This window comes from Chelonoidis abingdonii, chromosome 3, assembly GCF_003597395.2.
Source record: "Chelonoidis abingdonii isolate Lonesome George chromosome 3, CheloAbing_2.0, whole genome shotgun sequence".
NCBI lineage: Eukaryota > Metazoa > Chordata > Testudines > Testudinidae > Chelonoidis > Chelonoidis abingdonii.
In genome coordinates this window covers 176,663,714-176,691,490 of record NC_133771.1, presented here as the reverse complement: position 1 = coordinate 176,691,490, position 27,777 = coordinate 176,663,714, and the positions used below count along the sequence as shown (strand labels likewise).

The following is a 27,777-nucleotide window of genomic DNA, read 5'->3' as shown; positions in this document are numbered from 1 at the left end:
CATGGGAGTTAACACTGTGTTTTGTATGCATGTGGAGAGATAATGGACTTGCATGTACTTTCGACTCGCTTGTGATTCTCAAACACGTTTAACATGCTCTGATAAAAGTGTGTCATATTTGCTGAGGAGCTCAACTGTGCCTAGAAAGTTTCCATTTGTACGATCACCAATACATTGACTGGAACCACAAAAAGCCAATCCCCACTCAGAAAGAAAAAGGATGACATTCAGGATGCATCCAAGTTTTTTCCAGTTATTAGTTTCTATAGAGCAGTGGTTCTCAAACTAGGGCTGCCGCTTGTTCAGGGAAAGCCCCTAGCACGCTGGGCCGGTTTGTTCACCTGCTGTGTCTGCAGGCTCTGCCAATCGCGGCTCCCACTGGCTGTGGTTCACCAGGCCAATGGGAGCTGCAGGAAGTGGCGTAGGCCAAGGGACATACTGGCCACACTTCTTGCAGCCCCCATTGGCCTGCAGCAGCGAACCACAGCCAGTGGGAGCCGCGATTGGCCGAACCTGTGGACGCAGCAGGTAAACAACCTGGCCTGGCCTGCCAGGGGCTTTCCCTGCACAAGCAGTGGCCCTAGTTTGAGAACCACTGCTTTAGAGAATTCAGTCAAGAGTAAATTCTCAACTAAACTTTCAGATGATGCTGCCCTATTGGCTGATTTCCATAGTTTTCTTTGTGTGATGTTGAACTCTCATGTGATGGTATTCACTCTTTCAACTTCCTCCAACCTCTGTTGATGCTCCATCCTGATTGATCAGAGAGAACTGATGCATTTGCAGCACTTTTGTTCAAAATGAAGTAGAGTGCACAGTACAGAGATTGTTTTTCCATACTCCAGCATAACCAGTCTCTTGTGCAGGTCTCACCATTTGGAAGAGTCTTTGTCAGTAGATGAGTAGGGAAAGCATGATTATCAGCATCTCTTGGAATGTTACTTGGAATTTCAAAACAACTAATTTGAAGAAAAGATTGCATTTGGGCAGCATTGCTTTTGTCAATAATTCCAAAGTCAGTCACAGTCAAACCTGTAGAACTCATGAATTGTTCGTGCTGCATAAGCTCTACATCATGATCTTCCTGTTGCTGTTGAGTTTCTTGATAGTACACAGGATCTTATGCTACATCTGTTACTGTTAGCACATCTCCTTCTTACCTACTGTCCTCATGTTCAGGTATTGGCATTGAAAAATCACAGACATGGATACAGACAGAGGGATAATGTCCAAAATTTTCAAACGTGTGTTCTCATGAAATTCACTATACAAAATTGTTCTCACAAATTTCCACCTTGAATCTGGGCCCATAGATCTGGGGTGGCCAACCTGTGGCTCTGGAGCCACAAGCGGCCAGCACTATGTCCCGGCGGCTCCTGGGGGAGGGCAGGGCAGAGGGCTCAGTGAGCTGCCCTCGCTTGCAGGCACCACCCTCCGCAGCTCCCATTGGCTGGTAATGGGGAACCATGGCCAATGGGAGCTTAGGAGGAGGTACCCGCAGGCGAGGGCATCACACAGAGCTCTCTGCCCCATCCTCCCCCAGGGGCCTCAGGGAAATGGTGCCGGCCGCTTCCAGGAGCGGCATGGGACCAGAGCAGTCAGAGAGCCTGCCTTAGCCGCACTGCATGCCGCTGCTACCCCGGAGCCACTCAAGGTAAGCATCACTGGGCTGAGCCTGCCCCCTGAACCCCTCCTGCCCCCCAACCCCCTGCCCTGAGACTCCTGCTGCACCCCAACCCCATCCTGAGCCCCCGCCACACCCCACACTGCTCCTGCACACCAACCACCTATCCTGAGCCCCCAAACTCCTGCCCATAGCCCCCTGCCACACCCCACTCCCCTCCTGCACCCCAACTCCCTATCCTGAGCCCCTTCCTGCACACCACACCCTGTCCCACACACTGCACTCCCTCCCGCACTCCAACCCCCTACCCCTGCCCTACATTCATGGCCCTGCATACAATTTCCCCACCCAGATGTGTCCCTCAGGCCAAAAAGTTTGCCCACCCCTGAGCTAGGGTAACAGTCCCAGATGGTAGAAGTGACTTGTCCAAAGTCAGATATCAAGAACTGAACCTGGCTCTTGGGGCTGCCTGCAATGAGCTCCTGCTGGGCGTTTATACTGAAGTCAATAAGGCTCTGAGCAGATTCAGGGGTCCGCCTGTGCGGAACTTACTGCACAATCAAAGCTTCAGTCTGATACACAGTAACTGAAATAAACGTACAGGCATACAACAACTTTTATTTACAGAGCTGAATCCAGACTGGACTGGGAGGAAGACAGCACAGCAGCTGCTATTAATGTACGAAGCAATTGCATTGACTATGTGTTAGCTGCAGGAGAATTACTGAGTCTGATGAAGAGAGTGTAGAAGGGATCGAACATGCGCTTCATGCACCATGGCTTATACTTAGATACCGTGGCGATGGGGCCAAGATGTAAATACCATAGAGTGACAGGGACACAATCATACAAAGGGAGAGGGAATTGCTGCTCTCCAGCTTTCCACGTGCTGCAGCCGAACCTTGCAGGAGGTCCGACCTGGCAGGGGCCTCAGTCAATCCCCACTCACTTTGGTACCGCACTTTGGAAGCGATTTGCGCGACAGTGAGGGTTTACGGCTGACCGTAAAGCGCAGGGAGCGGACCCACGTGGGTGCGGGAAGAACAACATCGCCATGGGGAGAGGGAAGCGCCCCAGGCAGCAGCTGGTCGGCAGCTTGAGCAAGAAGCAGAAAAAGCATCTCAAGGAGTTTGGGGAGCAGCATCCGTTCTACGACAAGTGAGCGGGCCCCGGGGCGATGTGATCTCGTGTCCCCGCTGCCTCGTGGCAGCCCGGCCTGCGCTGGGCTCCTGGCCGCGGGACTCCGCAGAGCCGCCTGTGCGGCTGGGAAACGGCCCCTTCTCGCGTCGGCTTTGTACCCGCTCTGGGAAGAGCCCCGGGGGGACCTTTAGCCTGATTCTCCCCCCGGGCCGGCGCTGCCAACATGCGATTTGCCCGGAAAGAGCCGAGGCTGGAGTGGGCGGAGGCTGGAAGAGCCGAGCGGCTCCCTCCGCCGGGAAGCGGGAAGTAAGAAGCTGTCAGCGGCAGCGATCACCGCGAGCTTACGCTGCAGCAGCTGCTTCCGGCCCGGTAGGCCCAGCCCCGCCTGCTGCTGGGAGGGTGGGAGGCGGGCGGAGAGTTGGCAGCCGGGCCCTGGGCGCCCCGGGGACGTGGCGGTGCCGGAGGCTGCCGGCGGGCAAGTTGTCGGGGGTGGTGAAGTTGGACGGGGTGATGCTGAGGCTGTTCGGGGCTGGCTTAAAAAGATCGCGAGTCTCTCTCTGAAAAAGACGTAGCGAAGCTCTCTACTGGCCCTGTTTTTTATATGCAGAGAAACTGTTGTGGCACAGCTGAGTCGTGGAGTTGTTATAGCACGTTGGGGGTGGGACGTTCAGAAAGAAAAAGGTTGAGACCCCCTGGTTTAGATCTTCAGCTGACAAGTGCCTGTGTAGCCAGATGCCGTATTATTAAAACTACTCCCCTCCCCCAGGAAGTACTAAACCTAATTTTAGAGTGCCCTGTGCACAGTAAGAGGCTTGGTGGATTTAATTTAATTTTGTCTTGTGGGGGGACCCCATTTACCCTGTCAGGATCTTAATGTGGAAAATTCAGAGTGGGACTTAGCTGCTCAGTGTGAATATTATGAAGTGTCAAATGGAGATTGGTGTCTTAGAAACTTGTGGGGACAGCAGGTTGTGGGGACAGCAGGTTATGTAGCCAGCTATGCACCTGGGGGATGTGCTGAGGACTGTTGTCCCCCTAGAACCACCATTATTCAAGTTAGAGACTGTCCCTTCAAATGTGTGAGACCATGCAGGTCTGGCTGGGAGCCCATAATAGATACACCTCTACCCCGATATATCACGAATTCAGATATAACGTGGTAAAGCAGTGCTCCGCGTGAGCAGGGCTGGGCACTCCGGTGGATCAAAGCAAGTTCAATATAACACGGTTTCACCTATAACACGATAAGATTTTTTGGCTCCCGAGGACAGCATTATATTGAGGTAGAGGTGTATGTTCCTGTGACTCTTTACTTGTCCCTGCATGGGACAGTAACAGCATGTATAGTTTGAATGTTTAGTCCAGTTTATATACAGTAACTCCTTACTTAACGTTGTTATGTTGCTGATCAATTAGACAATTTGCTCGTTTAAAGTTGCGCAATGCTCTCTTACAATGTGTGACAGCTGCTCACTTTGTCCACTGCTTGTAGGAAGAGCAGCCCACTGGAACTAGCTGGTGGGGGCTTGGAACCAGGGTGGACTGGCAGCCCCCCTATCAGCTCCCCTAAGTTTCCAGTGCAGCAGTAGCCCACCAGGCTATCAATTGCCAGGGAGTTCAGCTGTCTTTCCCACCACTGCCCTGTGCTGCTCCTGCCCTCTGCCTTTAAACTGCTTCCAGGAGCCTCCTGCTTTCTGTGCAAAAGAGGAGGGGTGCTAATGTCAGGGTGTCCCTCTCCTCCCTGCTACTGTCCCGCGCTCCTATAGCCCCTCTCCACAGAGCAGGGGACACAACGACAGGGCTCAGGACAGACGGAGCTTGCTGGCAGCAGCTGGTGTCTCAACTTACTGATCTACTGAAAAAGGCAATGTACTTAGAGTGGGGTCAGTGTACTTAAAGGGGCAATGTACGTGTCTCTCTCTCATGCTGTCTCCCTTTCCTCCATTCTTGCTGCCTTATAGAGTGATAGACTACATTAACAACGTGTTAACCCTTGAAGGCTCAGCCGAGTGCTAGTTCATCATTTAGCAGCAAGGCGTTCTCTGGGAAATATCCCACCCTGAGTTCACCACCTCAACCAAGCATCATGGAATCGTAGAATATCAGGATTAGAAGGGACCTCAAGAGGTCATCTAGTCCAACCCCCTGCTGCTGTGTGCAGTATTAAATTGTTTAAAACTTATACTGTGTATATGTGTGAATATATAATACTGTCTTTTATCTGGTGAAAAAAATTTATTTGGAACCTAACCCACCCCATTTACATTAATTCTTATGGGAAAATTGGATTCATAGATTTAATAGAATATCAGTGTTGGAATGGACCTCAGGAGGTCATCTAGTCCAACCCCCTACTCAAAGTAGGACCAATCCCCAGACAGATTTTTACTCCAGTTCCCTAAATGGCCCCCTCAAGGATTGAGCTCACAACCCTGAGTTTAGCAGGCCAATGCTCAAAATCTCACTCCAGAGGAGGCTGCATTTGAAAGGTGCTGTGTCTAGTTTGTGGTGGACTTTGAGACTGTGTGTTGAAAAGGACTCATGCAAATGTAGTATAGTATATTACAGTATTAACTTAGTCTTTGCTTCTTCACAGGTTTATGAATTGAGCTATCTGGCCAAAGAGTTATGCTTGTGAATTGGAGAAATGAAGCTGCTCTTCCCTTCCTTCCCATACTCATATCTCCCCTCCCTCCTCCCCCATCCCTCTGTAATCTGCACTCACTTCTTCCAACTGGCTAGTTAGCATTGAGACAAGAAGGGAAACACTTAACGGCCTCTTAACAGGGCAGGCTGAGTTTGGGCTCAAAGGCTGTAGTCCAGAGTCAAATGCAAAATGTTGGGGCCTTAGGCTCTTTCAAGTTTTTCACAGACTCCTGATGTTAGCTGCACTGTTTTCCTGTCAACCCATTGTGTTTCCCAGACACTGCTCAGCATTCCGTCCCATTCAAATCCACAAAAACACCTTTTTGAAAGGACTTTACAGATTGGATGGGACATGATTCACTTAACATTGTTTCACTTAAAGTAGCATTTTTCAGGAACATAACTACAACGTTAAGCGAGTAGTTACTGTAGTGTTTGGCTCACATGTAACCCAACTGATTCATCGCATGATTAAATATAAAGATATCCTTCACTGGTATGGAATTGAATTGGTAGCCAGTATGTTGTACAACATTTGGCTTTGTGCTGTATGTTAGTTTTTTCAAGAGTAAAAGTGGTTCCCTATTACCTCATTGCTCCTATCTTAGTATTGTAAATGCTAGTTTGCCCCAGTTAACTTTGTTGTATAAACTTGTTTAGCCGAATAATCTTGTTGTAAATTAGTGGCATATTGTTAATGTTTGTCAGGGAATCTGCCTGTCAGAAGCAACAGAGCAGAGTGCTTGGTTATTATGGCTTTTATGAGAGACTTAATATAACAGGATCTTACCTCATTCACTGTCAGACTCTGCAATTCCCTCTGTTCCTCTCTTTCCCCAGTCAGACCACCACAACAGGTGCTTTGAATTACTTTCCCCTTCTGGGGTCTGGTTCATAAACATCAAATAATAGTTTAACTCAAAGCCAAAATCACCCACATGTGTTTTCAAGGCTCAGCAGTCCACTTCAACCCTCCTGGGCTCTTAACTCCCTCAGAGATTTTACTTCTTCCCCTTTTAGATAGATCTAGCCAAATCTTTCTGACTGGCTGGTAGGGAAAGCAGGGTACCCTGTAGATCAGGGGTCCCCAGCGTGGTGCCCGCAGGTGGCATGGCGCCCGCTGGGGCATCTAAATGCTCCTGCGTACTGGCCAGCAGATGAGCATCCGCCGAAATGTCTTCAACAAGCTGCGTCATCCAGAGGTGTCGCCGCTGAAGTGCTGCTGATTTTCGGCGGGATTTTGGCGGCAACACCTCTGGATTATGCTACTTGTCAGTGGCATTTCAGCGGCGACGCCCATTGACGTTGCCGCATTTCGGCGGATGCTCATCTGCTGCCATGGTCCTCCATGACTCGTCGTCTGGTGCCCACCAGACAAAAAAGGTTGGGGACCACTGCTGTAGATGCTTCTCTGCTCCCTTAAAGTGTAAATGTGTGTCTTTCGCTCTTTTACCCTTGTATCAGGGCACCAGTCCTCAGCTCCGCAGAGCTCTGAGACACTCAGGACTACTCTTAGGTCTTCCCTAGCTCCTGATTGCCCTCCTTCTGAGAGTGGCAGGCTCACTCTTATAGGAAGCCCTACCTCTGGGGTTACCATCAGGACTTTGGAGTGGAGCGCAGAACAGTGGAGCTGCAGGTTTTTGCCTGGGGCCGGAGCACAGCTCCAAAGCCCTGGTTACCATTATGTGATGTTTGGCACCTGACCCAAACTCATCGCCTGGGAGATGGAGTACTAGGCACAGGTGAGGCTGAGCCCAGTTCCCCTTAAAGGCCCAACCCATGCTGTAACATTTAGCTTTTCCTTTAAGTTGGCTTTTAATTACATTAGAACTTATTTTTAGTTCATAATTATTGTTTTCTTTCCTCCATCCTACCATTTTGTTATGTTTATGTGGAGAAACTGTCAGATAATTAAGAAAAATAAATGTCAACAATGTCTTTTCAGGGTTTCTGGAAGAGAAGAAACAACTGAAATTTGTGAGCTGGTAATACATTATTACAATTTTTATTGCCCTCTTTGTATTGCTGCAGATAGTCATGGAATTAATATGAATTATTAAATAGTATAGAGCTAATTTAGATGCTAAATCTACATTTTAATTTAAGTAAAAACCTGCTTACAGAATACTTTCAATGAAGTTAAAAAAAAAATCCATTGAAAATAGTTTTGTTTGGTTTTAAACATTTCTCTGAAGGGAGAGCCAGGAAGTGAAATTGAATAGAAACTGATGAGTCTCTTTTTGTCACCCAGGCTAAGTGTAGAATTTTTGCATTTCTCCAAGCAATAATGGTGAAAAGTAAATTAAAGTTTTAAAATGGAGTGTTAATAATAAGTATAATATTAAATCTGAGAGTGCCCATTATGGGGTAGGCAATTTGATTTTCATTCTCCAATTAAATGGTGTCTTTTCACAGAGTGAAGGAATTTCATTAAAGCTTGTTCCACTTCTCCAGATCTGTCATGCTTTAATTTTGTTTTGGTCTGGAAAAGGGAATCCCCTCCATCATCCCCTTTCAGATGGATGAGGAGGCTTCAAAACTAAGGTGACGATTGGGTTCTTTTGCTACTTGTTTGTTTCTTCAGTGATGGTTCATGTTGTTTACAGTGTCTCTGCTGCCCCTCACATAAAGGTGCCAGGAGCTGAAAAGGACAATTTACTCTCAGCATGAAGCTTGCCAGTGTTCCTGCATAGTAATACTGTATTTGTAGCACTGGCTGCAGTGTGAAATTTACTTGCAGTCATAGCTAAACATTGTTGCGCAGGATCATGCTGGGCTGGTATAGCAGACAGCAACTAGGATGCTGACTGTTGCTTAGAGATTCAGGGTTGGCCTGTCCACCAGGTTCTGTACTCATTATACGGGACTTTTTGCTGACTTAATCTTTTGGAGACCAAGTTTGCCTTGTTGAAAGACAGATGTTTCTTCAGTGGGAGAAGGATCTGAGCAGTGACTTTTTACTGATTACTAAGCGAGCTAAATTGATGCAGATCTCCATTAAGTATCTTCCTATATGGGTTGCTCTCTTGAGTGTCCTGCACCAATTTAATGGAACTCATTGCTTGTGGAGACTACAAACATTCTGACCCCCCTCTAACCATGGTTTGACTGATAGGGTCAAAATCTGTGTTACTCTATACTCTGGACAAGCCCATTGAGTTAAGTCAGTACAGAATTAGATGAACTAGATTTCATAGTTAAAAGTCCAGAGCTCAAAGTTCTGTGTCCAAGTGGCCAGACTCATCTGTTCCCAAAGAAGCTTAGTGCTCTGACATGGTCAGAACCGTCATCTTGTACTGTGTAAACAGACTTCCCTTATAGAGATGCTCAGTGCGTTACTACTTATAAACATATTTCCTAACAAAGTTTCATTAATATGAAGCCAATCCCTATAAAGCTGAAAACAGGATTGTACTGATAAGCTATGTTGTAGATGTCTCTTACTCGTAGCAATTTTTGTCTTGAAATTTCTGATGCCAAAACATTTTTTAACTTCACTTTGAAGTTCTTTCAACCCCAACTGATCACAAGAAGCTGTTCTTGGAGACGGAGATTTTCAAAACTACCCAGCAGATTTAGCTACACAACTTCTACTGAAATTAACGGGAGTTATGTGGCTAATGCCGCTTTCAGACTCTCAACTGGGAGGCCTAATTTAATTGTGGGCCTTATGGAGATGCAATGAAACGATATAGGTCTGTTCAAGAGTAGAATCATGGAATGCAAAACTTAAAATGTGAGCCCTTGGGTTGGCCACATGCATTAAATAAAATACTGCTGCTTTGTGTATGTATACACACTAATAATTGCTATGCTGTTAGGATGAATGCTAATTAACATGCTGAAGGAATAATATGTATATTCTGGAATGCTATTTTCACATTCAGTCTGAGAATTCCGATCACTCAAGTGCAGAAAGTGATGGAGAGAGTGAAGCAGAACAGGTCTCCATGTATCACAAGCTACTGGCCACATTCAAGACTGTTCCAGATGCCGACAGTGAAGAAGATGACGAAAATGAGTCTGAAGAAGGTGATGAAAGTGATGAGGAAGAAACAGGCAGTGAAGAGTCTCAGGAGGGTGAAGATGGAGATCATACAGCCGGTGAAGAAGATGAGAATGACGTGCAGGACCAGGAAGAAGGTAGTTTTTGTTTGTCAAATGTATGGTAAGAATGGCTGAATTGGCAGATATAAACAAACTGACACTCATTAAAGCCTCTGTATCCAAGAGTGGCTGAACTGCGCGCTGGGTTTCTATTGGCAGGTGGCTGAGGGGGGGCCGCTTTTTGTTTTTTTGCTGCTCTGGCCCTGAGGCAGTAGGAGCTTCCATGGCTCCTGCAACTCTACGCTGAAGGGGCAATGGCTAATGGATCTTTGTAGCAGTGGATACACCAGCCCTTGGGAACCCTCATGCAGCAGGACTCTGCCAAGACAGACAGAGGATTCTCCCCTCCTGCACAGCAGGCACAGCCCATTCCCCTCCTCAGCACCTAGTTCTGCTTCTGCCACAGAAGAGAGGGCAGGATTTGCTTCTAGAGGAGAAAATATTTGAAATGGAAGGAAACCTTCTTTACAAGGAGAGAGCCTCATTTGCAAGGTTGGTTAGCGAAGAATTCTAGTAAAGAGATGGCAGCTTTACAAAATTGTAGCTATTTAAAATAGCATTGTTGTTTGGCAGCTAAAACACCCATCTGCAAAGATATGGTTTATCCCTTGGGCATCAGTGACCATTGTGCAGCAATTGGCATATGAGCCTTTGTTACTGTAAAACACAAACCGGTTCTGTTTTTGGATAGCATATTGGGAAAAATAACTAGTAGCTAAAATAATACCTGGAAGCTAACCAGCAAGAGTCAGGTGTCCATGTAGAGTGACTCTTTTCGGAGAACATAATCCATTTCTCTCTCCAATAATTCACAGCTAAAGACACAGCAAAGCAGATGCTTGGCCAGGAGCAACCCGATGGAGCAGATACCTCTAGTGATCCAAAACATGGAGCAAGTGAAGAGTTCACCGATGTGAAACATGAATCTGAATTTAGCCTGGAAACCAATTTTGTGGACGAGGAGAGTGGTGATTGCAATGCAGATGAGAGGGAGAGTAGCTCTTCTGTCATGGTTTCAGAAGGTAAAATACACTGTTTGTGTAGTGAGCTCTCTCTAGTGTGGCTTCTGTAGTTTGACAGTTTACACTTGTTTGCAATAACCACATGCGGCAAGACTGCAAACTCCTAAAGGCATGCTGTCTAGCCTTTGAATTTTTATATTACGTTCCCGTTATGAGGACTTGTAAGCCAGTTGTGTCTAGGTAAGCTCACCTGGTAATATGGACAGACAAATTGTCTTCAGATTCGGGAATCTATTTATTCTCCCATTAACAGTGATGTGATTGTGACTCCTGGTAGGAGAGAACAGAGTCTTGAATTTACCCACACACATACTATGAATGAAAAGCCCACCTCCCAAGCTAACCAAAACAAAACTAGACTAAAATTTAAGAACATAGACGCTGTCTGTACTCAACTTCTAAATTTCAAGAAACGGGCTGAGATTCTTACTCCTGCTGTGTCCCCTCTACACCAAGAAAAAGGGCCAGAGTGGTGTAAAGTGCCCTGAAAGCCCTGTATCTAGCTGGAGGAGGATTCACTTGGCACTTGGACTGGCTAAGTTATGACAGGAGCTCTGCAACCCAAGAATGGTAAGGCACAAAGGTGGCTTCACACCAAAGCCTTCACATCTGTGAGTTCTGTGCTGCGCTTGTTAGTGATACAGCTGAGAATCTCTCCCTGAACATGAAATCAAACTGGGATGTGCCACCTAAACTCCAGTGTTTGAATCACACTGCCGTGCGAAATGCAAATAACGGTGTGCAGTGATGTGTGTGGCCTTTCCGTGATAAAGTAACATACTGCACATTGGGATTTGCAGAATTTCTGTTCACGTTTCATGCTATGTGGTTTTGATATTAGATGGCATAATTTAAAAGAGAGTAATTATATTTGCGGCATCCCTGGTGACACTGGCTTGTCAGCTTACAACAGCAGCTGATATTGAATCTGGGATGCAATTTGGTTATTGTTACATTAGGGTCGATGCATCAAAGGGCTATGCAATGGGAAAAACTGTTCATTCTTGTTACCCTGGAGAATATTGCTTATGTTGTGGGCATTGCATTTTAATAGGAACTACCAGCTTTTCGAATTCATACTCGCCACAGTGGCATTATTCAGTCTATAAACGATGTCTCTTTTCTTTGTGACATTGTGGACTGGAAGCTGCTTTTCAGCCTGTGGTAAAAGAGGCAAACTGAGTCCTCTAGAACAACAGATATGGGTACATCAGTCAAGGAGCAACTTTCTGTCCTTATCGAGCAGTGACTTCCTGAAAATGGTGGTAATCATTCACTTTCCCTGGGCCAACCAATGCTGGAACCAGTAACAAATCAGGGAGGCTGTCTTACTTTAAAGTAATATTCTCTTCAATTGCATCACTGGGAAGATATGCAGAGCACTGCCACAATTTAGAAAACCCCGTGAGTTTTGAGTGCTGGATAACCTCGAGACATTGGCACTAGGATTCTCTCTAGTAGGCATTTTTCCTTATGAAATGAACAGTCCCATGTGATGCAATTATTATCAGGGCCTGATTTTCAAAAAGCTGTGCCTGTGATTGTACATGCTGTAGTGTATGGACAGCTACCTGATCTGTTTATGCAATTTCTTGCCTAAATTAATTGAATATCAGGCCTTTAAAGATCTCAGAAGCAGTTTGGGAGCGTGGGAGAGATTAGACTAATCAGAGACTTCACCATCTTTTAGAGAAATAAATAAAAAAATTCTATTTCAAAAAGTTTTTCTCCCATAACTAGAATAATATTGACATAATTAATCAAAAGCACCATATCCCAGGCAGAGCATTCTATGAAAAAGAAAATGGGGTCATTATTTTTCTTGCAAGATGTGAGCTACAAAGTGATGTGCAAAAGTATTGCCCCCTTCACACGTGTCTTGCAGTTGAAGCGTCAGGGTTTCCAGCATGGTGCTATTTTTTTATGTTTTGTTCATATACAGAGTATTTGACATTCTATATAAGTGAAATATCTCTTCCCTCCAACTGCTGTAATATCATTTGCTTTAGCAACTGAGTTACCTGGTTCAAAAATCATGTATGACTCAACTTGCAAATCAGTTCAGAAATTTAATTCCGGTTTTAATAAGAATAGCTTTTGTTTTTTAAATAGATCCATTTAAGCAACATATGAACAAAGAACTGGATGAAAAAGAAATAGAAAACATTTCAGCACGTTCTAAAAGTACAATTCAGCTGAAGGTAATGATGTGTTTGTTTCCCTATCATGAGCTTATAAAAGTGCCTTCATTAAATGAAATTGGTGTTTATCTGACATTAATCCTTTTGTATGCTTTACTATTCCAAAATTCCAGTATCTGCACTGAAATAGATTCTGAATACTTATTACTGTTGGAATTCTTGTCAACATTTAGTCAGACTGCATTGTTGTTCAGATTTTTCTTTTTGCCTAGTTCAAAGCTGGAGTCAAATTTAAGCTCAGATCTTTAACTGGAGTAATTGGGAGCCACTGAGCATCTGGCCTTTATGGTCTAATCTGCACTATTGAAATTAGTAGACATTTTGTTGTTGACCGTTGGTAAGATTAGTCCCACAAGGCCTGGTTCTGAGAGGAGGCAAGCACCTCCTGTGATAGGCTGGGCACCTGAACACTTGTTGTTACCACAGGGATCATTCATCCAGTCAGACACCTTGATGTTACTTCATAGATTTAAGACCAGAAGGGACCATCTAGTCTGATCGCCTGAAAACTTGGACTTGTTCAGGATTTGAATCTGGGATCTCTTGCATCTAAAGCAAGACGCCTACCCTACACCAACAAGTCACACTTAATAGATCTGCTCTTCCATCTACTTGTTCAAATACAGTCATTTGTCACTAAGGGTTCTGTTCTCGGGGGCAGGGGGAAGGGGAGTGAATTAAAGATGCCCAGCACAAGTAACATCTTGGATAAATTATCCAAGAGGTAACCTGCAGCTGTCAATTCTGTTTTAGAAAACCTGGTAATGAATGGGAATCAAAGCCGGATAGACGGAAAATACTTCTAGAAAATGAATATAATTTTTTATTAGTTGGATTGCAATAGCGTTCAAAATGTGCTAGATACTTTCCAAACATGGATACAGTCCTTGCCTAGAAGGGTGTGCAATTTATTTTAGATTCTAATTTGATGGTCCTCCTCATTTGTCATCTTGCTCAACAATTTACATTAGTTTTGTACTCCTAGTAGTGACTTAACTATTAGTTCTAAAATGAACCACATGAGATACATCTTGATATTCATATCATAGGACTACTGTATCCTATTACTCATTTCCATGACATGCTACTTCTAGTGGCACGTAGATTATATCACCATGAAAACATATATACACCGAGAGAGAGAGAGAGAGAGCGAGCACACAGTTATTCAACACGAGGGTAGATTGATTTTTAAATCACTGATTTTAATCAACAAGCAAGAAATCTTGGTTTGAATAATCAATTTTAATCTTGTTTTGCATTGATTCTCATGTATTGGTATAATTTGATACCTTTTTTTGGTAGTAAAAGAATATACTCTATCTATACACATTTATTTAAGCAATTACCTAGCTTAACATATCTGAATAGATTCTTAATTTTTACATTTTTATTATGTTAGAAAGTGGTGAATGATGAATTTCGTATTCAGTAGATCAATTTTTTTTATTCATGATTTGTGTCAAGCTGCATTTGAATGGAAATTGAAATTTAGTTTAAAAATCTACAAAACAGTATTTTAAAATTGTTTTTTATTAGTTTAGTAATTAAAACTACCTGAAAAATTCTGGATGCGTAAATTAAAAAAACTAAGTTTATCAAAATGTTTTTCATTTTAAAACTACCTGATTTAGTAAACAAAAGAAGTATATCTGTAGCTAATGAATTGAACTGACTATTTCTGGTCACCATATCCTTTACAACTTTAGAATTAATAGATAGCCATTCACACCTCATTTTTTATTCATATTCTGCTTTTTCTAGTTTAATAAACTGAAATAAAGAAAATATTCTCTCTGCACTTGCAGAAGAGGCTTCTGCAGTCAAAAATTGGACTGAGCATTTTGTCAAACTCGTTCAGATGCTTAGACAGGATCGCTTGATCAGTGTCTTTTAAACTTTGGCAACAAAAATGTACTGCTTGAATATTATTTTTTCTTTAAATTATTTTAATAGATTATAGTAAATTTAGGTTGTAACATAAAGTGTCATAATTTCAAATGGGTTTCTTATACAGAAAAATTACTTTTTTTGCATTAAAAATGCAATTTCCTTCTTTATTTCTTTAAAAAATGTATTTTTATCCACCTGATACATTGGCTTACCCTCACTTAGGCTGGAGTCTGATGTTTAATTAGAATCTTACAGTGGGCCATGATTTTATTTGTTGAAGGGTGGCCATAGGTGAAGACATAGAACAAATACAGAGGTGAAATGTAAACTGATGCGTGATGTACATTGGTAAATTGGTTGCACATGAGAACAAAGAAGGGTGTAACTTACATGGTGAGAGGCTAGAAGAAGCTGGTTAACTTGCCCCTGCTAATTGCTTTCTTTATTCCACCCATCAGTTCTGGCCTTTCAGAATGTAAATCACACTAGCTTATGCTTCCTGGTTAAACTCTCTAAGACACAGCAACTAACGTGTAATGTACATCACCTCTGAATTTGGTCCTTGATCTTAAAGTGCTTACATGAATTATCTTATTTTTCATATGGTAAAGAAAGTAAATGGTATGTTTACACTATTGAGACTATATCAGCATTGCTGTGTTGGCATAGTCCCATAGTACATGCAGACTACACTGACAGAAGGAGTTTTCTTGCAAATATAGGAACACCACCTCCCCAAGCAATGTTAGCTGTGTTGATGGAAATCCACTTCCATCAGCATAAGCTACATCTACACGGAGGGTTTTGTTGGCATAAGTACATTAGTCAGAGGTGTGGTTTTTTTCACCCCCAACCGAAGTAGCTTTGCTGATAAAACCTTTTAATGTAGACTACGCCTGAAAGATTGTGCGTGTTGAAGGAAGAATGGTTTTTAATTTGTATCAAGTTTGAGAGGCTAGTGTTTCATATATGTTGTTAAAATAACTGCTATAGCAATGTATATTTTTAGCTGTATGGTGCTAAGTAATATCACGTTTGATTTTCTTTTTCTTTCTTTTTTTCCAGTGGCCAACATTGGGCCAGTTAGTTTTTTCTTCGTTACAGCAGCCGAGAACTTTTAAGCCAGATAAAGAAGCTGATTTGAAACAGCTTCATCTTCACAAGACTTTAGAATCCACCTGGCCAAAAGTGAACAGCCAGTTCTTATCCACACTGACTAAACAGAACAAACACCCGTTTACCCTGTTACAAAAGGAACTCTTTTGTATTATGAATCAATACAAGGACTTATTCTACCCGGAAAGAACTGCTTTAGGGAATGGGGAAGAAGTTCGTCATGCTTACTGTCTGCATGCAGTGAATCACGTCCTGAAGGCAAATGCCCAGGTTCTCAGCAATAATGCCAAACGAAGAGATCAGAAGGCAACAGTTGATAATGATGATTTCAGGGACCAAGGACTCACTAGACCTAAGGTGGGAGGACTCCATTAGCATAATCTTTTTTTGGGTAATTGACCCTGCCATGCAGTTGTCATAGTAGTTTATCCTGGCATCATCCACTAGCTCTTTATATCTTGTGACATGTTCCCAATTTTTGTCTTTTCACAGTGGCTGATCATGTTGGCTTGAAGCTGTCTGTAAGCAGCAAGGGCAAATAGGCTGGGAGAAGGGCTAACTTCAGTTTGCACATTTTGCAGGCAGACTAATTCCAGGAGACCTGCTCTGTTGGAAGAGTTTTTCTAGTGCTGTAACAGGTTGAAGTGTCTCCTTCCTTGTTCTTACTCCATTCCTGCTACACTAGCAAATAAAGAGCCTCCATATCTCCCTTTAAAACTCAACACTGTTGCTGCAGTTGGAGGTCAACATCTACACAGACTGCCCCAGAAAATCACTTGCTTCCTGTAGGACCAGTGGAGATGGTTTGGTGTAGTCACTACTCTTCAGGCAAAGCCTTATGAGTTCCCACTCCCGTCCCCGCATTTCTCAAGGGCTACTGTCACTGTGGGTCACACTTTGCTTCAGAATTCTTGTATCTGGTGCAGCATAACTTGGGACCAAAACTCCTCCGCTATTATTATATAACTCTGTTGCTGTGTCAACTAAAAATCAGCTGGGATCTATCTATATTGGCCCTCGGGGATCCAGTCCCATCAGATTCTAATAAGGCCACTTTTCCCTTTCATTGGTGATGAGGCCCAGATTAGAGCTGTCCTGCAATCAAATTATGTTCTTGATAGGGAACATGTCACTAAGCCACCATAAACTAATTGATGGACAGCTGGATTCAGTTTGCACTGATTTGTCACTAGAAGTGTAAGTGGCCTGGTTTAAAAGTTCCAGTGTTGGATGGTCACGGTACATTGTGGACTGATCACATTTAAAAACACCTGGTTTGGGTTTTTTCCTTCTATCAGTTTATTTATATATTAATATTTAGGTATTTTGAGGGTTTTTTTTTTTACTAGAACCAAACTTAGATCCAAATACAGCACCAAGTCCAAGCAGCTGTGTAGAGGCTATTCCAGCTATTTGTGTGCGGGGCTTTGCTAGCTTGTGTGTGGAGAATAGAAGGATCTTCAGAGTGGCAAATCCTCTCATGCCAGTGGCCCGTGTCTTGTCCATGCCCTGCATGCTAATGACCAGAGTGCCCTTTGCAGAGCTGAGCTCCAGGCCACGGTTGGGGGTAATCACCCAGGCATCCAGCCCCATCCATTGTACAGCAGAACTTCACAGGTTCCACTTCCAATGGTTCCTCTTTGTCCGCAAGAAAGGGGGTTACATTTACTCATTGTATTTCCAGTTCCAGCTGAGTCTCTTATGGCTGACTCGCAATAAGGTGTTTGGAAGCTGGCAGCTAAGGCCTGTTTTAGTGGAAGTGCATTTTGAAGCACTTCACTGAGCCAGCTTCAGGATCCAATCATATCTGTTGAGTCAGACTTTCATCACTCAGGTACAACCCTCTAGCTTGGAATTTGTTTACAAGGGGCCTAGATTTCCTTTAATCCAGATGGCACAGTGTTGGGTACTATGTGTAATAATAATTCAAATTCAGGCCTGTTTGTATTTTTTGTGCTTCATAGGGTGATGTGCATCCCCCTCTTCTCTGGAGAAGACATAGTTACTGAGGGACGTTATCCTTTTTTAATTGTGTTGGTCCATACAGGTGCTGATAGTAGTGCCCTTCCGTGAATCTGCCTTACGGGTGGTGCAGATTTTCATCAGCCTCCTTGAGTCAGGGAGTAAAAAACAAATAGATGTAAGTAACAAAAAGCGCTTCAAAGGGGAGTTTGGTTTTGATCCAGATGAGAGACCTCCCAACCTGAAAAGACCTGAAGATTATGAAGCTGTGTTTGCAGGCAATATCGATGACCATTTCAGGATAGGTAATAAAATCAATATTTTATCAATATTTTAGTTCTAAAAATTAAAGAGCAGGGATGCAGTTTTCCTAAATGACTTAGGAACCTAATTTCTGTTGACTTCCAATGAAACGTAGGCTTCTAAGTGCCTAAATCACTCTTGAAAATGCAGTTTAGGTACTCTTGAAAATTTCATCCCAGGTCAAGATTCTTTTTTGGTAAAGTAACATTATGAAATCTTTTTCTGCTTCTTGGTTAAGATCAAGTTTAATATAATTTAAAAACCCAGTGTATCTTTTATTGGAGCTGGGAGGAATCCACATTGTAATTGAGAAAGGATGGACTTGGTATAATGGCTTCCACCTCTTATGACTATAGTTTTTCCTAATTATGTTTTTAAAGCAGTTTGTTTGCACTGAAGTTATTAATCAGTAATGGCCTGAGAAAAATTAGAAATTCTGTAATGAGCAAAGCAATTTTCGACTATATTGCATATGTTTTCCAGCAGAGTTTTCATGCATGCAAAGGATGGGCAGTGAGTATGAATGCTAGTTGAGCAGAAAATGTCAAGACTGTTTAATAAATTGAAATTTCATACTGGTTTGGTATGCAGAGAATTAGCTTGTGGCTTGATGCCATGAGGAGTAGGTGGTTGTTCAAACTTATCTAGACAGAGAAGAAGAGACTCTTAAAATTATTGTCCCTTGACCGATAAATTGGCCTTCAAAGATATTTGATAATGTTGTGGGAAATGTAAGCATTTGCCCCACTTCACCAGTGAACAGCTGTGATTTACTGAGTTACACTGCTTTCTGCAGCAAAATCACTCTCTTCAACATCCCATCCCATGCAAAAACCTGTCTGATTGACCTACTACTGTGAAGAAATGCACATCTGAATAGAGAAGAAATGATCATCTGTCATCTTGCAGCAGCATTATGATAGCATCCATCACCATGTTTTCCAGGCACTAAAATCCTTTTTAGTATGGATTAGGGAATGCATTTTAAACTCTACTAGTTCTTTTTTTTTTTTTTTTTTTTAAATTAAGAAAAATTGTCAATGTTTTTGTTACATTGAAGTGTAACTCTGTCTTGTGTGTTTATGCCCTCTGGTAGTTTATTTCATTGGCTTGATTTCCAGTGAGGAGTTTTTAAAATTATTTTTATTTGACCAAAACATACAAAAGATGAAACCCTGGCCCTGTTGAAGTCAATGGGAGTTTTGCCGTTAAGTCAGGAATTCTACCTAAAGTGTCTAACTTGGGCACAGAAAGCTGTGGGCCAAAATGCTGTCAATGATGTAGTCATGACATGGATAACTAACTCATTTTGTACACAAGAAACATTACCTAGGTCAGCCCAGCATACCTGATGTATCATGCTAGTGTAGGACCAGCGTCCATAAAGTTACTCCAAACTGGCATGGATGGATCATTCTGCCTTTATGAAGGAAGGGAGTGTTGCCTTTTAGTAACCTATGGATCTGTGAATGGTATTGATATATTTTTAAAGGTGCTCTATGCAGTCCTCCTTGGACAGAGTAAGATAATGTTTACAACAGGATTTAAAGGAGAAGGAGATAAACTGTGGGGGTGGGGGAGAAGGAGAGGGAATTGTGTGGTTTTTTTCATTGCATGTCCCTTTGGGGTGGAGGGAAAGGAAGTACAGTGATCAAAAAGTCAAATATACCAAGAAAATACTGCTGTTTGTTTGTTATTGAACAGGGGTTGCTATTCTTCAAAAGAGTATGCGATTATATGCACCATTTTACTCTTCTGATGTCATCATTGCCTCTCCCCTTGGCTTGAGGACCATTATTGGGGCAGAGGGGGAGAAGAAGAGAGATTTTGATTTCCTCTCATCAATAGAAATTCTTATAATTGACCAAGCAGATGTTTACCTGATGCAGAATTGGGAGCATACTCTGGTAGGTTTTTTTCACTCCATATTACTTTATTTGTTTGACATGCTATATTATGTCTAACTAGTGGTATAATTCATCCCTAGCAATAAATTCTGTCAAATTTTCATTCTCTCTTTCTGTGCCTTCCACTTAATAATGTTTCATCTCACTAATATTTTCCCATTATGAAAGTAATCCTTGCCCTGGAATGACAGATGCATGCTGAAGTGTGCTAGGCCTATGACACTCCTTAGATTTCAGTAATACTCAGCACTTTTACTCTGTAGGTCTCAGTATTTGGTATTTCTGTGGTACATTTTGGCTAAAGTTCTGAGAAGACTTTCACAACTGTTGATTAAATCTTGGAACAACCCTATGGGGAAGATAACAGGGATTGCTTCACTCACTTCTGGAAGGGAACATAGCAGCTATATGACAGCTTACAATAATATTATACAACATTTCAGGTCAGAAAATGAAGTAGAATACTGTATCTGATTGTAACTATGTGTAGAACTTGGAAAGGAAGTTGCTTTCTGTCTGCCTTGGAGTTTGGCTTAGGTGGGTTAGCATCCCGACAGTTGCCGAATTTAGGTAATTTATAAACACTCCTTGAATTACTACTTAAAATCTAAGCTCTGTATCTTTCAGGAAAAAAAAAAATACATTGTTCAGTGTATTAAAACAAAGCAGATTTCCCTGAGACTGCTGGATTGAAACACCCTACTAAGGTGCCCAGGTATAAATTCCTGTTAACGGTGCTTTCAGAAGTGAGCTTGGAGAGTGTTTTTTTTTTTTTTTTTTAATGTAACGTGTCCCATGGGGGAAAAAGCATAAAACTGAATATTAACAAAAACGCATTCATTGATACCAATCCAGAAGTTTCTCTGAGTGAAATTCACTGATGTGGCACAGAAGCCTGGTGCTGTCTCCTCTCCAGAGGGATGAATTCACCATCTGTGTTCATAACTCTCACTGAGTGCTATGCGGGTTTCACTTTGGCTTTATTGATTAGGTCTAGAGTTTCTGGAACTGGCCCCACGTGGGGAAGCAATCAGAAGCTGGGGCCATAGCAACATTGAAATCTACCTCACTTTTAAAGTCTGAGGAGCTAATGAATTTTAATTAGGTCCTGTAGAAAGAAATCTAGTAAATTATTGTTCATCTGATGAGTGAGCAGGATCCAGAAAGCTGTGTTTCGGGAGCCCGCTAGTCTGTTATGCTGTCGGCTGACTTGTTCATTTCCACTCACTTTCACAGTGCAGTTAACTTACTTGTCAAGTGTGCATTCGTGATCTAAGGTTACATACATCTGTTTCTCTCTGTTTAAAGCACCTGATGAACCATCTCAACCTCCTTCCTTTGGAGTCCCATGGTGTAGATTTTTCACGAGTGCGCATGCAGAATCTGAATAACTGGTCAAAGTATTATCGTCAAACGCTACTGTTTAGTGCTCTTCAAGATCCCCAGATTAACTCTATCTTCAATAAGAACTGCTTCAATTACAGAGGGCAGGTGAGTTCACGGACAGGCCGATAACTATCTTAGATTTTGGAGGTAACAGGGTAACAGGATCAGTTGCTTCCTACGTGTCCTCTTGTAGCAGGAGTGGCTTTGCTGCACCCTACCTCAGTTTCCCTGCTGCCAAACACTGCAGCATTGTACTAATCCATGAGAACCAGAAAGTGAAAATGGCCAGACAGGTTTCATTGTCCAAGATGAGCAAAAGGCATACAGAAAGCAGTGAGTTAGTTCCCACTCCCGTATCCTCCTAGGACAGTGATTCCCAAACTTGCTCCGCTGCTTGTGCAGGGAAAGCCCCTGGTGGTCCGGGCCAATTTGTTTACCTGCCATGTCTGCAGGTTCAGCCAATCGTGGCTCCCAGTGGCCGCGGTTCGCTGCTGGAAGTGGCCAGTACGTCCCTCGGACCGTGCCAAGTTTAGGAACCACTGTCCTAGAAGCATGGCATGTATAGTTACTCAGATACTGTGTGGAAGTAGTGCTGGCAGTAGTCCTCTATTGACTTGTTCAGAACAGCCTCGTTTGTTGCCTGAAGGAGTAAGTCATTAACTGAAAACTGATTAGAATGTGAAGGCTTTTTAAATGCCATTTATGTTTTACTGCTTCTCTGACTGTTTGACTTACCTCCTGCAGGTAGCCGTAAGGAATGTACCCTCGATTGGCTCCATTAGCCGTGTTGTGGTACAACTTCCTCATGTCTTTCGAAGGCTGGAAGCTGAAAGTTCTATTTCTGTAATAGATGCAAGGTAATCTGTCACCCAAACCATTCTGCTATGCCCCAGTACCTGCAGCTTCAAATGTTGTGCTTAGTCCAGTATAGCGCACTCTGTGCCCCACAGAGCTGATGTGCCTAAAAATGAGATAGTAAATAGTAATATGTGCTCTTATTGCTCATCCGATGTGGGTTAGACACTGCACAGTCAAATAAATGAACTTGCACTTTCCTCTCCCCTAGTCCTCTCTCCCCCTATTTTTCTTTTAAAAGATTACAATCAACATCGTAGAACCCTTGCACTGATGTACCTTTGTGTTTAGCCCTTCTCAAGTCTGGAAACCTTGGTCAGTTTAAAGATTTTCTTGACTGTGACACAGAATAATAATGTTTGGAGGTTATGTGGGGTTAATTGGGGGGAGGGGGTTGGTGTGGTTCTTTTTTTGTTTTGTAAGGGTTCCTCCCCTCCTCCTCCCCCTCCTCCCCCCTGCAACCATTCTTGAGAAAGCTCATTTACATGTTGGACAGAAGCATGTTGACTCAGGATAATATTCGTGTGCATTTTCTTAACCCAGGTTTCAGTTCTTCATTGACAAAGTTTTGCCTGAGTATCGTGATGCAATCATGTCACATACACTTATTTACATTCCATCGTATTTCGACTATGTGCGTCTTCGAAATTACTTCAAGAAGGAAGAGCTGAATTTTACACACATCTGTGAATACACCAAAAAATCTGGTATCTCTAGAGCAAGACATTTCTTCCTCAAAGGAGAGAAGCAGTTCTTAGTTTTCACTGAACGCTTCCACTTTTACAAAAGGTAAGGCCTGGGCCAGATTCTGCTAGGGGAGGGATAGCTCAGTGGTTTGAGCATTGGCCTGCTAAACCCAGGGTTGTGAGCTCAGTTCTTGAGGGGGCCACTTAGGGATCTGGGGCAAAATCAGTACTTGATCCTGCTAGTGAAGGCAGAGGGCTGGGCTTGATGACCTTTCAAGGTCCCTTCCAGTTCTATGAGATAGATAGATACGGAAATCTGAAGGCTGGTTCATGTAACCCGTTGGGGGAATCCTTCTTAGATTGACGTAGGAGCCTCATGAAATATTAACACAAACAAAAATTGCAAGTATCCCTCTAGATATTTAATAATACATTAAATACCATATAGGGCTCAATGCTGGGAGTTGGTAAATGCACCCAGCTCCCACTGACATCTGCAGGAACACAACACCATCCAGAATTGGCCTAATAGTACCTTTCATCACAGTCTGCATCTGGGTTGGGATAATTTCTTTCACCTCTGGAAAGGAACTTGGAATTTGTTCCGTGACAGCAGCACCACTAAGAGAATTTTTAGGGGGCCATAATAAGTTTTCTACTTAAAACCATTTGTGGAATTTAATTGGGCAACCTGAAATTACAAAAGTGGGATTCTGCTAGGAGCCCAGCGGCTGATGAAACTGACCTTGTGTAAAAGTTATAGGATCTTTATCGAGCACGTGTCAGGGTCAGGGTCTCTGCTAAGTTACATTCAGAAGAGCACCTACAGCTGTTCAGAGCTCCCCAGCACTGTCTCAGGACGAATGTCGCCACGTGAATCTCCAGTCTCTGTACAGCAGCATGTAGACTAGCTTGAAAATCTCATCTAAAAAAAAAAAAAATGTGAAAACATAAGGTTTATGCCCATAAATTGACCTGAAAAACACACATCCTGTGTCCTTTGAATTTTACAGTATTGCAGAGCCATCTCTTCAGCATCCATCAGCTGAGTATAAGGGTCTTGCTATTTTGAGTAATACAGATCATCCAGCAGACTGTGTTGGGTTTTTTGTTGTTGGTTTGAGCATTCTCTCTCTCTCTCTCTCTCTCCCCTCCCACCAACTCTAGCCTTCTTGCCCCTTTAGAATATAGCATTTCTGGTTAAACCCATATTCTAAGTATCACTCTTGAAATGGTGATACTTGGCATTTTAGAGGCCAAAGTGAACAGAGGTGGAGTTGACTTACATCAAGGTCAGAATTTGGCCCTGCATCTTTAAAGTACTTTACAACTATTCACTCATTCTCCATAAGTTCCCTGCGTGGCAGAGAGAGAACGATTATTTACATTTTGCACATTTGGGAAACTGAAGCAGGAAGGTTAAAGGACTTGCCCAAGGCCCTCTGAAGGAAATTGTAGCAGAGGTTTAGAACTCTGGAGTTTTCAGTTCTCAGGTCGTCTGTTGGGTGCAATAAACCATATCGTGACTCTTACAGCATGTAGATTGCTTAGGCTGGCAGTGTGACAGCTTCCCAGAGTGACTCTTTCTGGGTTTTAATATATACACTTGGGTATTTCGGTTGGTTTCTTCTCTCTTCCTCTCCACTGTAGTCTAGGAAAAAGCATTAAAACTTAGTTAATGCTGTATTTTAAAGAAGGGGGGGAAAAAGTCCAGATGTGTAAGTGACAAATCAAGGCCATTCAGAAAATGTGCTCTGTCCTGACTACAGCTGATTAGTTTTTTTTGATGGAATAGTTTTCTGTTGACAAATGCTATTTAGTCTAAACCTTCCTGTGCAACATTTGATACCAATTTTGATGAAATTTTCAATGGAAAAAAGTAAAAATGTTTTCCATTAATTTCATTTAACTTTCATTGTATTGAAATATGTAATACATATATTTTTACATATATTTTATTACATATGTAACTGCATAATTTTGATCAAAATAAAACATTTTGATGATTCTGAATCAGTTTTAATTTTCTTTTTGCATGACATTTCGGTTATTCATTCTGATTCAGAAAAAATCTCTTTTTGAAATGTTGGCATTTTCTGTGGAACAGAAATCTCAGTTCTTAACACGTTTTTGTTCTGACTAGCACATACATAAGGTTGTTCCAAGATTTCAACAGTCTTTTGGTGTTGTTACATCCTTGGATGTAGTGAAAGCATTTTAAGCGATCAGACACTTAAACTAGTCTACGTTATACTCCTCTGGTAATTCCTAATGTATTGCAAAGTGGGATTTGGATTTTCTTTCAGTGATGTATGTGAGGGGAGACAGAGCCAAAAAAACCTATTATCTAAATGTAGGCCCGTAGCCAGAAAAGGCATCTATATGAGTGGATTTGTACAACCCCATTGAATTCAATTGCACTCGTTTAATTTGGACACCACTGGTGCACACTGCCCATGTGAATCCCATTGCAGTACCAGGGCCTTAGTTTGACCAAGTTTTACTGTGTTAGGATTAAATCCAAAGAGTTCGAGTGCAGTGGGAGTTGATGGTGCTCAGCACTTTTCAGGAGGTGCCCAGTACCTAGCAGGATTAAGCTCTTCATTCTGCTTCTGTTTAAGTCAATGGCAAGACTCCCAGACATCAGAGGATGTAGCATTGGACTCGCAGAGCTCAATGATGGAAGAGACTGAGTGCACTTAACTCCAATTGATGTCAGGGAATTGGGAGAGCTCAGAGCCTCAAAGGATATATAACTTTCATAAGTGGTCAGTGTAAATTGGAGAGTTTCTGAAGTCAGATTGCAGAATACAATATTGTGACCATGGTATTTTTCTCTAATGCAGATACCTAATAAAGGGCATCAGAAACCTCATTTTCTATGAGTTACCGACCTACCCCCATTTCTACAGCGAGGTTTGTAATATGCTGATGGCCACAGCCAGTGGAGAGGAAGCTACTTGGACTTGTACCATTCTCTATTCAAAGTATGATGCTCAGAAGTTGGCTGCTGTGGTCGGTGTAGATCGTGCTGCTCAAATGCTGCAGTCTGAAAAAAACGTGCACCTTTTTGTTACTGGAGAAAATGAATGAACAAAGTCATGGATCGAGACTCTTGTTGTATGGACTTGGATCTTTTTGTCTAACATGCATGTTAATGCTGTTTTTTAAATAAGTGTTTGGGGGAGGAAAAGATGTATCAAAAATATTTTCTTGGAATTTGTTTTACAGGGTTAATTTGTATATTTAAATACTTCCACTTAAGCCAATGAGGGAAGTAAAAGATTCCATTTAAGCAAAGCACATGTGCTGCTTCTTTTGTGTAAGTGAACAAGCTTAAAAAAAAATTAGACTTTCCTGGTTACCTTACCCGCCTCCCCCCCATGCACTATCTGCATCCTGGAAAATATTTAGTAAATAGTTGTGGGGTGAAAAATGCCTTGTCATTAGACGATGGCACTCCCTCTCCCCCGTTCTCTGTCATCAGAAGTTCCCTATATTCCTTCATCAAATGCAACTTTCTGCTGGCTCGTTCAGGGGGAAATTCTTCCAGATGTTGAGAATGTGTTCATGCAAGACATTCTGCACTACTTATACCCACGTTGCCCCTCAGGTGAGGGGAGGGCATAGGCAGAGCCATTAAATGGGGGGGCCTGTGTAATTCCAGCATGTCATTGAGCAAGTAGCTGAAAACACCGTGACTTGGCCTTTTGAGAACAATTTGGGGTAGGAGTTAATGGATCTGCACTCATACCAATTAAATGGCCCAAAGTTCACCACATTCCATCCTTACAATGCTAATTTCAGTCCTGATGCTTGTTTTAAGTTTTATTAAGCTATACTTCCAAAGCTAAATGCACACCGTTGTACTTTTCTGCACACTTACCTTATGTGTGCAGCTCTCCAGTGTGCACAGCTAGTTACAGGATCAACAAAGCAGAGGCATAGACTGCTGAAAACGAATCCAAACTCTTCGTAGACAGTTTGCAAAATTACTTTGGGAATATCTACACTGCAAAGAAATACCTGCAGCTGGCCCATGCCAGCTGCCTCAGGCTGCAGGGCTGTTTCATTGCTGGGTGGACTTTGGTCTTGGGCTGGAGCTTGAGCTCTGTGACCCTTCCAGCCTGAGCCTGGAAGTCTACCCAGAAATGAAACAGCCCTGCAGCCCAAGCCCATGAACCAGAATCAGCTGACAAGGGCCAGCTACTGTTTTTTTGTTGCTATGTAGACATGTCCGTTTTGATTTTCTGAATACCTCGAAGTCCAGGATCTTACTCCAAAGCCCTCATTGTCCGTGGAGAGCTAAGTAGTCATACAGTGCAGCCTCTCCTTGTTTACAGGAATTGTCATTAAAATAAGCCAAAAATATATCAAATACTTTCCTAATGTTACTTTTCCATATAAGCAATTGTAGTTGCCAGAGGGATATTATCTGATTGTGGATGGAAGGGCTGGTGGTCTGTGAGATCCAAAATGGGAAGGGAAATGCCCTCAAGCCATCTAAGATGTGGTCCATGCTGTAATAAAGTTTAAGGAATTCCTCTCCTTTCCCTGATCCTTAATTAAACAGAGTTGCTACAGGCTAATATATAATGTTTTCATAGACTATGAGGGTTGGAAGGGACCTCAGGAGGTCATCTAGTCCAACCCCCTGCTTGAAGGAGGAACCAATCCCCCAACAGATTTTTGACCTAAATCCATAAATGGCCCCATCAGGTATTGAACTCATAACCCTGAGTTTAGCAGGCCAATGCACAAACCACTGAGCTATTTCTCCTTTTTGTTATCTGCTCTCAAAATAGCGGTCAGTGTGTGGGAAAATTTAACTCGTGTAAACAAGTACATATTGTAACACAGCATAATTTCAGCCTGTTCCCATATCATAATCAGTATTTCAATATTGTCAGATGTTTATCTGAGGTTATC

At 42.6% G+C, this 27,777-nt stretch overlaps 1 protein-coding gene across 1 annotated transcript; it reads left to right on the top strand.

Moving 5' to 3' along the window:
* The first annotated feature begins 2,624 nt into the window (after positions 1-2,624).
* UTP25 (UTP25 small subunit processome component) lies at positions 2,625-26,148 on the top strand. Its single transcript, XM_032787194.2, has 12 exons — positions 2,625-2,782; positions 7,356-7,395; positions 9,298-9,553; positions 10,333-10,539; positions 12,652-12,740; positions 15,699-16,106; positions 17,797-18,016; positions 19,719-19,921; positions 21,230-21,412; positions 22,052-22,164; positions 22,706-22,951; positions 25,695-26,148. Exons 1-12 carry the CDS (start codon positions 2,679-2,681, stop codon positions 25,939-25,941), a joined length of 2,316 nt encoding a protein of 771 aa, XP_032643085.1. The 5' UTR covers positions 2,625-2,678; the 3' UTR covers positions 25,942-26,148.
* Positions 26,149-27,777: the final 1,629 nt, after the last annotated feature.